At 31.1% G+C, this 13,739-nt stretch overlaps 1 protein-coding gene across 1 annotated transcript; it reads left to right on the top strand.

The window, feature by feature from the left end:
• The first annotated feature begins 9,829 nt into the window (after window positions 1-9,829).
• LOC131611954 (uncharacterized) lies at window positions 9,830-11,940 on the top strand. The gene is made up of 5 exons (XM_058883776.1): window positions 9,830-10,387; window positions 10,658-10,734; window positions 10,833-10,869; window positions 10,979-11,051; window positions 11,204-11,940. The coding sequence occupies exons 1-5, from the start codon at window positions 10,105-10,107 to the stop codon at window positions 11,736-11,738; spliced, it is 1,005 nt and encodes a 334-aa protein (XP_058739759.1). The 5' UTR covers window positions 9,830-10,104; the 3' UTR covers window positions 11,739-11,940.
• The last annotated feature ends 1,799 nt before the right edge of the window (window positions 11,941-13,739 follow it).

Here is a 13,739-nt window from a genome sequence, read left to right as displayed (position 1 = left end):
TCCCGACGAAAGAGCATATAGATTTATTTCATATATTATAACTTTTTTTCCTTAAAAAAAAGGTTTGAGTCTGTATCAGAGACAGCACAGCATTGATCATATTTCACAGTCTCACCACATGACATCCCCACTGCTGTCTATTAATTCATACATTTTTCACTGCTTTACAGATATATTGTAGCTGGTAACTATTTTTTATATTTATATTTACAACAAATAATATTATATTATGTTGTACTACCAACCCAGACTAAATTTTCATTGAATATAAATGAACGAATCATATTCATCCTATTACTGCATAGTCTGCATATGTATGTACATGGCTAGCTTAAATTAGGTATAAGAAGAATCAATGTTATATAAGTGTAAAAATATTTTACACTGTCTACCAATCACAAATAGGAGCGGCAAAGCGGGCGGTCTGCCCCGCCCCATCATATGTCCGCAAAAAAAAAAAAAGGGCCGGACAAGCCCGCAAATTGAAATGGACATAAAAATCTAGCCCGCCCCGCCAAGGTGGCGGGTTAGCGGGCGGCGGGCTTGTCCGTCTATTTTTTTATTTATTTATTTTTCATTTTTTAATAGATTTGTTTATATTTTAATTAGATTTTTCACATAGTTTTTAGAACAATTTTTTATAAAGCATTTTTTAACAAATTTCACTTAAAAATATTGCATACATCCACAAATAAATATATAAAATAAAATCATCAAGAATTAGAATTAGTAGAATTAACTTTAAAAATAACGGATTTTGACGGAGTGGAGGGTTTTGGCAGGCGGCGGGCTTTGGTGGGGCGGACTATGGCTGACAGCGAATTTTGGCGGGCGACCCGTTTTGCCACCCCTAATCACAACCATGTGATCAGTGGTTTTTACACATGTTTTTACTGTTATGTTTAGTTGTCTTTGAAGTATTTTATTTTATGTTTCAATTCATTATTCGTCATTTTATGCTTTGGTTTTGTGTTTAAGTGTTTGCAGACTCAGATGAATGAAGTGGAGAAAATCAGTGAAAAAAATGAAGAAACTGAAGAAAAGCACACATGCTGGTCAAATGCGTCCCTGGACGCGTTTCCTAGGTCCACACGCGTGCCCACACGCGTCCAACAAGAGAAAAATGTGCCTCCTGCCCACACGCGTCCCTGGACGCGTTTCCTGAGCTCACACGCGTGTCCAGACGCGTCCCAGTCACCAGACGCGTGCCCACACGCGTCCCAGAAGCCAGAATTGCAAAAGAAATGCCTCCCCCTGCCAGGACGCGTCCCAGAACGCGTGTCAAAGCACCAAACACGTGCCCACACGCGTGTGCACGAGAAAATTTGGGCTTTCTTGCTGAAAAGCCTAGTCAGTCAGAAATAAAAGGAGCAGAGTGCGTTTGGACAAGGGTTGGACAGTTTTGGGTGCGAAAATACATTGGAGAAGCTGGAGAATTCAGATTCTAAGCAAGGAATGAAGATTTCCATGAGCATTCGCGATTGAAGATCTGATTCCCTTTGTTTATCTGTAATGTCTACAATTCAAACTATGTTTTCTATTATTTTTATGAGTAGCTAAACCCCCCATTGCTAGGGGGGTGACCCTGATTTGGATTGTGATGAATTTATTCAATTGATGCAATAACTATTTTACTTTTCATAATTGTTAATTTGTTCTTCATCCGTTAATAATGCTTTATCCGTCGGAAAAACGGATTCTGAATATGAATGAATAGTGTAGCTGGACGGCATATTATTTGTGGACATGATTAAGAACATATAGTATCTATATCACCTAGGACTAGGGATATCATATTGTAACCGGAAATTCTTGTTATTGGAATGCTTGATCATAACCGTAATTATCTATGGACATAGTAATTAGGTTGTGAGGTCAAAGATCTTTTCACTAAGGCCTTAGGATTAGATACTCTAAAGAACCGGTAATTAACTATGAAAAGAATGTTGTTGCATTGAGACAGGAAATTCGTTGCATGAAGAATCATTCACCGTCCCTAGCAATCTACTCATCTCTGTTCATCGTTCTATTATTCTGTATATTTACTTTATTTGCAAAACCAACCAAAACCCCTTTTGAACTTTTTGTTTAATTGAAATATTGATAAAACTCTGTATCGTCAAGCAGTCCTTGAGATTCGATACTTGGGATTTTCCCATTACTACTACATAGGCAAAATAGTACACTTGCTATTTTACCGATCACCATGTATCCAATTAAAACACAATTTTAATTTAAAAAAAATTAATATGACATGGTAAGTGTAAGAATTTTGATTGGTTATATGTGTAAAGTTAGTTTACACTGTCGGTGCACTATATATATATATATATATATATATATATATATATATATATATATATATATATATATATATATATATATATATATATATATATATATATATATATATATATATATATATATATATCAAGTGACAGCACTTTTAAATGAGAGATGAGAGGATGAAATATCAGATTCATTAAGAGAGAGAAATTAATAGCTTCATTAATGTATTAACATTCTCTCTCTTGATGAATTCAATGGTTGATATTTCTTCCTCTCAACCATAAAGGTTATATACCAATGATCAGTTCAATCAAATTATTGGATTATTGAGTCATTAGTCAGATCAGTGGGATCATTGGTCGGGTCACATGATGATTGGTTCACTATATATAAAAATAAAAATTTTAATTGACATAAAATTGTGATTATAATGTTTTTTTAAAAAATATTTATAAAATCTTAACAAATTTTCAATACACACGTCAAAATCAAACTAAAGATCTCAAATAATCAAATTCGTATAAATTAAAGATAATTTTTTTAATAAACGATAATACAAAATTATAAATATATAGTCATTATTTCATTTCCATAACCCTCTTATCTAAAACTCTTTAGCAAAACTAAACTCAAACGATAAATTTTAAATGCAAAGCAAAAATGAAATATTAAAATTTTGAATAACAATAACAATAATGCAAATGAAGATAGTAAATTTAACAACAATAAGAAGTTAAATAATAAACACTAATCCTATAATAAGGAATGAGATTGATTATGTGAGTGAAGAGTTAGAAGTGGATTAATGGATGAAAGGTAGATTTTTAGATTTTAAAAGTTTGATATTATGAGTTTAGACACGAGGGAGTAAATGTTGTTTCTATTTTGGAATTTTTTTACTCCTTACAAAATGTGTTAGTAAAAAAATATAATCTGCCGATTCAAACAAACCCACAAGTTCACTGATTTGATTGTTGAATCGACCAGGTCACACCACTTGCCATCGGGTTAATTGCATATTTGTCCTGTTTAGCCACTTTGCTTAAAGCAGCTATAAAGGTTGAATGTCCTACAATAAAGCCTTCAATCCTTAATCTCAAAAGTTGAGAAACCTCAATCAAGTCCATACTAGCATATTTTTCTCATGCCCACACGTACATCAACACATATGATGACTGAAATATCGATCTTCCCTCATGTGGTTCAGTCAAGAAGTTCGCATGTGCCTCTTTCTTCATAGATATTCTCAATCGCCAAGATATATCAAAAATTAAATTCCTAATAAAGCCATGTCGATATTGGAAGTCTAGAATCTCCATAAAATGAACAATGTATTCCCCAAAGGTCTCTAAGAATGCCTTACGGCAAACAAGGTAAACCTAATCAGTATAAAGTAATAAAATCATGAGGTTATACATAAGGATAATGACTTATACTACTTGTGACATATGCTTTTCTAATCCATCAATAGGATAGGTAGAAGAAAATCATGAGCATGTGCTACTTCCAAACACCCAAAAATTCTTTTATGTCTTATGGTCATGTCAAACTTAACTTCTATATCCTGAACACTTTTACTAAAAACAACACTCTCCTAAGTATGATGGGCGTTAGGAGGAATGATATCATTGCTAGTAAAACTGTTAAGGTCAAAAGTCATTATCATACTAATAACACCATCAAAAACTCTGTCAAAATGAGATTTCATATCTCGTGACTCATTGTCTCTCAATAAATGATCCTGTAACACCTTAAATTTGTCCTTGGAAGCCACTCAAGAATATGAAGTAATCTCTACTATAGAGAACAAAATAAACACCAATCCTAATATGTAAAGAACCACACCCTTCATTGAAGGCTTCCAAAGAAAGGAAATTCATAAACAATTATTTCTTCAACTTCCCCTTGTAAATCTTTATAAAACTAAATACATGCCTCCTCTGCGTGAATCAGTTGGCACGTCATCATGCCAAAATAAAGTTTGGGGATACTCATGCAAGATTATAGTGGACGAATCTCACAATGAGAACCACTTAATTGAGGAAAAATATGCATTAACTCAACATCCATATCAACATTCTTCATGGGCAACCCCTTTATAAAACCTTTATCTCGGCTAGCAGCTCCTTCGATCAATTTAATCCCGAACAATGACCTCTCATTATATATATGAAACAACCCTTCATAATGCTTACAACCATCACATGCAGGCCAAAAGATCCAGGTCTTACAAATATTAAATTCATGGCCTAATCCTAGACCCATCTTTCAATTTATGCCAAATATTTTAGCCACTCCCTATGAATTTTCTATGATGGTCCCATCATCAAGATCACAAAAATGAAGAAGAAGCTTGCATTTGTCTATGATATTATAAATAAATGGATGTTGCACAAGAGCAAAAAAGGAGAGGCCCAAACGACTCTCCTTGTTGCAATCAAGTGGATGACATAATAAGTTCATCTCCAAGGTACAACCTTGTTTCTTGACCATTAAGAAACTCAACATCCCGCTCTCACCTCGCGCAATAGTGGTGATTAATAAAACATGTTGAAAGAATTTGAGAAATTTATTGTGAGAATGTCCAAAGAATTATATTCATCTCACTTGCTCAACACCCTAATTGCACTGTGCAATAAAGCCTCAACACCACTTGATACCCCAGCCACAAACTAAAAGTTATTGAGATGTTCACCACATATTTAACAACTCCTTTCATAGAAACCTTTGATACTAGTCACCCCTAATTTGCTAACTATCATCACATTAAGACCAAAATATCTCAGTCTTACACATATTCAATTCACGACTTAATCCTATACTCGTATTTCAAATTACACAGTGGCTTTAGCCATTTCCTATGAATCTCCTATGACAGTCCCATCATGAAGATAATAAACTTGCAGAATAAGCTTGCAATTATCTGTGATATTATGAAAAAATGGATATTGCATAAGAGCAAAAAGGAGAGGCCCCAACTGGTCTCCTTGTTTCACTCAAGTGAATGACATAATAAGTTCATCTCCAAAGTACAACCTTGTTTCATGGCCATTATTTAGAAACTTATCCCATAAATAAAATCATGAGCATCTCAACTTCACCTCGTGTAGCTGTGGTGATTAATCAAACATATTGATAGAAGTTAAGAAAATTATTATGGGCATGGCCAAAGAACTATATTCATCTCACTTAGTCAACAACCTGGTTGCAATATGCCTTAAATACTCTACACCACTTGATACACCAACCACAAACTGAAATTAATTGAGATATTCCACCACACCTTTACTAACTCCTTTCGTAGGTACCTTTGATACTAGTCACCACTAATTAGAACCAACAATAATAATGTGTGTCTCACCATCAAACTTTAATAATAATATCAAGGGTGTGGAAGCTACTAACTCTTTCAAACTCAGTAGATATCTTCCTTTAAACCATATGTTAACTACTGAAGTCATCACACTTAAAATATCTCTTGCCTCAATAGAACATTCTTTACAAAGTGAGTCTAATAGGTGTTGATCTTGAAAACCATATTTATTAAATGATGTCCCTTTGGAGAACAGTTTAATGCACCTAAGAATAATGCCAACTTCCTCCACAAGGAGAGCTTAAACGAACACTATGGTCGGCATGGAGGGAGGTAGCATGTATGAGTGTTTACCCTCCAAAACCTTCATTGTATCTCCATTATAGGGGGTTACTCTGGTTCCAACACTTTAATAGTTTATGTGTCCATCTATAACCATAGGAAGACATTGTATGATGTTAATGCTCACCTTTTTATCTTCATCTTTAATATGATCTCCTCCATGACCCAACCTCTCTAGTCTCTAGTTTCCTAACATACTATCAACTAACTTAGTGAGATTGTCTGATTCTCTCAATGTAGCCAAACCGCTTCAAATGTGATGTTATTATACAGGATTCTGATCACAGACCTACAATCCAACTTATTCTAAGGTTTAACCTTTAAAAGTGTAAAAGTAACAATCAAACAAAAGCATCTTTAGATCCCGACTCAACGATGATCTTTTAAAGTGTAAAAATAGTCATTAATCTGAAATTAGTTATTAATTATATTCGTTTAAAAAAATCTAAGTCAAATGTAAAAGATTAAATATTTGACAATTTCTTAATGTGCCGAAATATAAGAAAAAGATTAATGATTCGACAATTTTTTTAATGTGTCTAAATTTTATTTATCAATTTCACCAACCCCACATTGTCAAATAGTCTTTTTAGTAGAAAGTAAATATATTATTGAGGAAAAAAGGGATTACACCCTACAATATACAACATCAAAGTCAAAATGGCACAAGAAATGTCAAGGGAACAAAGGAAAGAAATGAAAAAAAACATGAAAAACACCTAAAAGAGCATCCAGAGTACAAAAAAGAAACATTTACAAGAACTAGAAACCCATAGAACACCTACTCGGTAAAAGTTCCACCTAACAGAGATCTGGCTAAAGCACAGACCTCCAGAGCCATCATTAACATATCAAATGGGCAAGCAACATTAAAACCACAAAGCACCTTAGGAGCAAGGTCAGAACTTTTGGTTTGCTTTTAGACACATGATAGAGTTATGATGACAGTCAGAGAAGGATGATGAGTTCAATAACGGTTAAGAAACCAATTCCAAGAAAAAAAACTATTTTCCTCCGCCTCATTCACATTTTTTTACTTACTATAAAAACACTTATCAATACGCATAGACTAAAGGGATCACACCGCTACATGCCAAATCAAAAGAAAACCCCCCTTAACTTAACCTTAGCACCTAAAGAATGAAAAAAATAGACCTAAGATCTCTGATAGAACCAATTGCACCCCTAACCACCTAATAATCAAATACTAAACACTAGAAGTCAAGCTACAAGTAATAAAAAAAATAAGAGGCTGATTCAAGCCACTTCTCACACAAGACACAAGAGATCCTCTCGAGGTCATCAATGGCCTTCGACTTAAAAGGTTTTCTCTAGACGGACACCTAGTAGAAGCTACTAGAAAAAAACTACACCTTGGAGGGAGCTCAAACCTCCAAAACAAGAGGCACATTATGATTCACTCTGGCAACAAAGGCCATATTATAAGGACAAAGATCTGCTTGGACTTGATAAACAAACGCCAAATAGAAACAAATATCCTAGAATAATTTCAGATACACCTCTCACTCTCCTCACTAAACTAGAAAATTTGAAGAACTATAAAGAACTCAGAGACTCAGGGTTCTATTCTTCATGAACGAAGAAATATCTTCTCTATCTAAAAAAGAAATTCTCCTCTCTTTCAACCATCTAATCTCACCCCACAACTGCATCCTAAAATTGGAAGATGGTGAAGGGTATGTGGAACCTAAACCCTAGCAAGAAAAACTCCCTATTCAAGGGCTATATATATATATATATATATATATATATATATATATATATATATATATATATATATATATATATATATATATATATATATATTTACTCCAAGTAAATGTAAAAGATTTACTCCAAATCTTAACCATTAATTTTCATTAATCTAACGGTTTTAATTGACCATTTATATAAATGGAACACTATCTAAGGGAACTACCTCATAATATTTTGTATTTTGTACAAATTTGTAATTGATTTATAGCTTATATATTTCATAACATTATGTAATAAACAATTAGCTAATTAGCTAAAAGAATTAATTTTGGGATTTACAATCGAAAGATACGTACACTCTGTATCATATGGATACAAAACAAACTCTATGTTTGACTTCGCATGCAGCTAAGAATTTTTGGAGTGAGACGTACAAATAATTATTATTTTTTCTTTGAATTTTAATTTTCCAATATTGGCAAAACATTGTATTCTTATCACCACAAGAAATAAACTAATGTTTCAAATTTTTATTAGTATTTTTTATTCTTACCTATTGTATATGTTATGTACGGGCCCCTATTATATCCTTATAATAAACAAATATAATATATATCAAATAGCTAATAGTTTATATTTTATTATGTCCCAAATTGTTATTCAAGTTGATACGATAAAACTTGGAAATTTCTTTTTCTACCTCCCTCTTTTCTTGGCCACCTCTGGTAAAAAACCTAAAATACCCTCACTTCGGAAATGCATTTCCGAAACGCTTTTTTTCTTCAAAATTTGTCTTATTTCGGAAATGCACTTCCGAAAACACGAAAAAAAGGTGTTTTCGGAGATGCATTTCCGAAAACACCCTTTTTTTGGATCTTCGGAGATGCATTTCCGAAAACACCTTTTTTTGGGAGGGGGTGTCTTCAAAGATGCATATCCGAAATATTCCAAGATCAAATTGGTCTTGGAATGTTTCGGATATACAGTTCCGAAAGAATTCAATAATTATTAAAAAATTAAAATCAAGGTGAATCAATATAGGTATAAAATCAAGGTGAATCAATAAAATGAAGGTGAATCAATAAAATCAATGTGAATCAAAATTTCCTAAACAATTTTAAAGTTCAAAATTATTTTTAACTTATATAAATCAAAAACATTTTAATTCCATAAGTAAATTTTAAATTATATAGAATTAAATATAAAATTTATTCATTAAATAAAATTAAGACAAAATCTTTTTTTAATTTTTTTAAACTAAATAAAAAATTATAACTCATTTTTAATTATGAATCAGAATAGAAATATATAAATATATAATAATAATTATTAATTTTGTAAGTGAAATATATAAATATATAATAATTAATATATAAATATATAAATATATAATAATTATTATAAATTAAAACACTCATTTTTTTTAATTTTTATAATTATTATATAAATATATAAATATATTTATAATTAATATATAATAATTATTATATAAATATATAAATATATAAATATATAATATTTTTTATAAATATATAATAATTATTATAATTATATATAAATTAAAACACTCATTTTTTAAAACTTTTTTTGTAAATACATAATAATTATTATAAATATATAAATAAAAATTATAACTCATTTTGTAAGTAAAATTATTTTCGTTTTTTAATTAAAATTATTTTAAATTTTAAAATATGAATCAGAATAAAAATATATAATAATTATTATTCATAACTCATAAATTATATCAAAATATATAATTATTATTATTCATTACTTATAAATTATATCAAATTTATGATATATGAATTAATTAATATCCTAAAATTAATTTTTGAGACTTTTAGATTTTTTTTTGTTTTTTCGGAGATGCATCTCCGAATTAATCAAAATCCTAATTTTTGGAATTTTTTCGGAAATGCACTTCCGAAGTCTGGAAAAATTTAGAAAAAAACTATTTCGGAAATGTATTTCCGAAGCAGGGGTAAAGTGGGGTTTTCACTGGGGATGACCCCGTAGGGAGGTGGATAAAAGAAAAAAAAGAAAAAATCTAAAACTTAATTGTCCTCACATGAAATAATCAAGTATATTCTTCCCATTCCTCGATTTCCATGCATATAAAAATATACACACCAACATCCTTACGATATGAAAAATAAATTATTTATTTATCATCTCAAAAGGGCCACAAAGAGAAGAAGAGAAATAGTGTTAGAGAGAGAGAAGGTATTCTAAATTCTATTTGTGAAGGTGAAGATCCATCTTAAGATGTTGCTAAGATCAAGGGTTTTCATTTTCAATGTCCAAGTTTGAAGGAGGAAGTAGATAATATAATAATCAATCTCAAACTATTTCATTTTATGAATTTTTTATTTGATTATTCTACCAATAGATTCATCAAAGAAAAGCGTAGAAGATTGAAAGTTGTGGAAGCTACTAGCTAGATGGATATGAAGGAGGAAGAAACATGTGGCTCAATATGTTCAAAGACAAGTGATTCAATTAATGAAGATGGTTGTGAAATTAGTGAAGGAAATGAAGATGATAAAGAAAGTAGTAAGCATAACAATGGAGGAATAAGCTCAAGCAATAGTACAATTGAAGAGATTTCGGAGAAGAAATCATCGGTGAGACCTTACGTTAGATCCAAGTTTCCTCGACTACGTTGGACTCCCGATCTTCATTTTCGATTTCTTCATGCTGTTCAAAGACTTGGTGGACAAGAGAGTAAGTTCCACACACATACAATAATTTTTTTATTGGAATGAATCAAATTCGATATCCTAGAGTTTACAACGGTCACACATTCTGATAGATTGTGGTGATCCGCGTCCGCATGGACACTCTGCTATAATTTTTTGTGCAATTTCTTACTTTCATTTTTATCTTGGGGATCTCATTAGTTTTAGGTAGGTTTAACAATTCAACGATTTGATTTTTTTTGGTATGTATTTTATATTTTTGAAAATGTATTATTAATAATTTTCTTGTTTGTAGGAGCAACTCCAAAATTGGTTCTTCAATTGATGAATATAAAAGGTTTAAGTATAGCTCATGTGAAGAGTCATTTACAGGTAAAAAGCTATAGATGAATAAATATTGTTGCAACCTATTTATTTTTGAATGTTTATAATAGTTAAATTAACTTCTTCACATCTATCTCTTTTTCCAGATGCATAGAACCAAGAAAGTAGTTGACACAAATCAAGGTACAATATAAGTTTTCTTTTTTTGTAAGAATTCAATTATCCATCACCAATAAGTGATTTTATTAGGGTTTTGTGCTTACAAGTCATTTTTATGATTGTATTAATGTAGACAGAAATGTTTATAATCTCACCCAAATTCCTATGCTTCAAGGCTATACTCCAAATCAAAGTTCATCATATAGGTATGCAAACTACATATACTACTTCCATAAGGTTTTTTTTTTCATAATAATTTTTTTCTTAAAACTTAGTTCGAAGAGGAATCTCTTCTGAGACGGTTGTAAAATGATCATTATAATAATTGTTTTATAATCGATGTTTCGATTTTTTATAGTTGTGGATATGGAGAAGCATCTCTTTCTATATATGAAAACATGGTCCATATGAGTTCAATAAATGAATCTAGAGCTGATTTCTATGGAAAAATGATTGAGAGAACCAATAATAAGTATCAAAATATTTTCCAAGTGGATTCTTCCAATTTTAGAGAACTATTACCAACAAGCAAAGTTCATGAGCCTAATGAAAATTTCCTCTCATTTTGTGGCCATGAATCTTCAAGAGAAGATCTCCATACTCAGCCAATAGCACAAGACTTCATGCAAAAAGATAATTTGCCTTCAAATCAAGTTCCATTGAAGACACTAAAAAGAAAAGCTTCAAATTTGGATCTTGATTTGGATCTATCACTTAAATTAAATTCAAGAAACATCATTAGTGATCATGATAATCAGAAGCAAGGAAGTATAGAGGATCATCATCATGAAGTTGACAGCAATTTATCTCTCTCTTTGTATACTCAATCCTCTTATGATGAATCAAAGGAGCAAGAGAAAAGAGTCAATGTAGGTTTGGATCTAACCATATGAATGAGACATATTCTAAGTGAGATTTGAGGTACTTGTCAGAAAAATATGCATATTGTAACAAAATTATTACAAACACATATCATAACCAGACAAAATTATATTTTCATTCTTGTCTTTTTCTATATATGGACAGTGAATAACAATTTGTTTATTTATGTTAGGTAGATGCTAAGAAAGAACCATGGTATCAATAGTGTTAGTTTTAGACTTTATATTACCATACAAGTGTAAGTTCAGTGATTATATATATATATATATATATATATATATATATATATATATATATATATATATATATATATATATATATATATATATATATATATATATATATATATATATATATATATATATATATATATTATGGCTAAAATTACAGTAAAAAACCTAGTTGAGAGTTTTTTTTCTTGTTATTTTTTTAAGAGGATAAACCTGCTTCTGTGTAACTTGTTTATTCATTTAGAATATTTATTAATAAGTATTAAGTGTTAATTGTAAAGAACTAAGTGTATATATATATATATATATATATATATATATATATATATATATATATATATATATATATATATATATATATATATATATATATATATATATATATATATATTATGGCTAAAATTACAGTAAAAAACCTAGTTGAGAGTTTTTTTTCTTGTTATTTTTTTAAGAGGATAAACCTGCTTCTGTGTAACTTGTTTATTCATTTAGAATATTTATTAATAAGTATTAAGTGTTAATTGTAAAGAACTAAGTGTTTTACAATGAACACTAGCGTATTGAAATGAAAAGAGTTTACTTAATAATAAGAGGGAGGGTTTGAAGTGAAGTCCTTAGCTAGTATGATCACTCATATCCATGTTTTATGTTGTGGAAGGATATTTCTGTGTTGGACAACTTCTAATTAAAAAATATAGGTCGGAGTGTGTTGGTGCACAAAGAATAAAGATGGTGACAAAGAGAATAACGGCGCAAACATTAATGAGAGAGAATAATATCGTTGTTGTTAATAAATGATAGCTCCTACAAGGTTATTTATACAAAAGAAAAATCTTGCCACATCAGCCCTAATAAAGTAAACTTAGTGAACAAGTCTAAAGGTACACATAGTACAAAACTAACAAATACTAAAGTACCCTTACTAATAAACAGCTAAGCTAATGGGACCCAGAAGATAACATCTTCTGGTCAACAACATCTTCTGAGCAATCATTAGAAGATCAGCCCACATCAGAACTTCTGATGCTCATCTTTTGATCAGAACTTCTGATGCTCATCTTTTGAATATTGAATTACTCTTCAATACCATCCCTTAATTCATATTCTTCAATCAAAGCTGACAACACCAATTTCATCCCTTAAGAGCAGAAATTGATTCGTCTTGATCGCCTTCGTCAGAACATCTGCCATTTGCTTCTGGGTGCTGCAGTGCACAACTTCTAATGTTCCATTCTGGACTTGGCTTCTCAAGAAATGATACTTAGTCTCAATATGCTTGCTTCTTCCGTGTAACACAGGATTCTTGGCAAGATTGATTGCAGACTTGTTATCAATCATCAGCTTCAGAGGCTTCTTTACTCTAATCTTCAGATCTTCTAATAGATTCAGAAGCCACACAGCTTGACATGCAGCTACAGCACCTGCGATGTACTCAGCTTCACAGGTTGATAGAGCAACAACAGTTTGCTCCTTGGAACTCCAAGAAATAGGACCTCCCAGAAACATAAACAAATATCCAGAATTACTCCTTCTATCAACTCTGTCTCCACACCAATCAGAATCAGAATAACTCAATAATTCTGATTCTTCCTTTCTCTCAGAAGGAAACAATATGTCATACTTCAGAGTTTCCTTGACATACCTCAAGATTCTGACAGCAGCTTGGTAATGGGACCACTTAGGTTTACTCATGAACCTACTAACCAATCCAACTGCATAGCATATATCAGGTCTGGTATTACACAAATACCTCAGAGAATCCACCAGCTGTTTGAAGATCGT

This window comes from Vicia villosa, linkage group LG6 (assembly GCF_029867415.1).
Source record: "Vicia villosa cultivar HV-30 ecotype Madison, WI linkage group LG6, Vvil1.0, whole genome shotgun sequence".
NCBI lineage: Eukaryota > Viridiplantae > Streptophyta > Magnoliopsida > Fabales > Fabaceae > Vicia > Vicia villosa.
This window is presented reverse-complemented; position numbering and strand designations above follow the sequence as displayed.

Bases quoted from the DNA above. Each gene is read 5' to 3' on its own strand.
- LOC131611954 (XM_058883776.1), top strand. From the start codon at position 10,105: ATGGATATGAAGGAGGAAGAAACATGTGGCTCAATATGTTCAAAGACA. The intron at 10,870-10,978 runs GTACAATATAAG...GTATTAATGTAG, and splicing joins AGTAGTTGACACAAATCAAG to ACAGAAATGTTTATAATCTC. The intron at 11,052-11,203 runs GTATGCAAACTA...GATTTTTTATAG, and splicing joins AATCAAAGTTCATCATATAG to TTGTGGATATGGAGAAGCAT.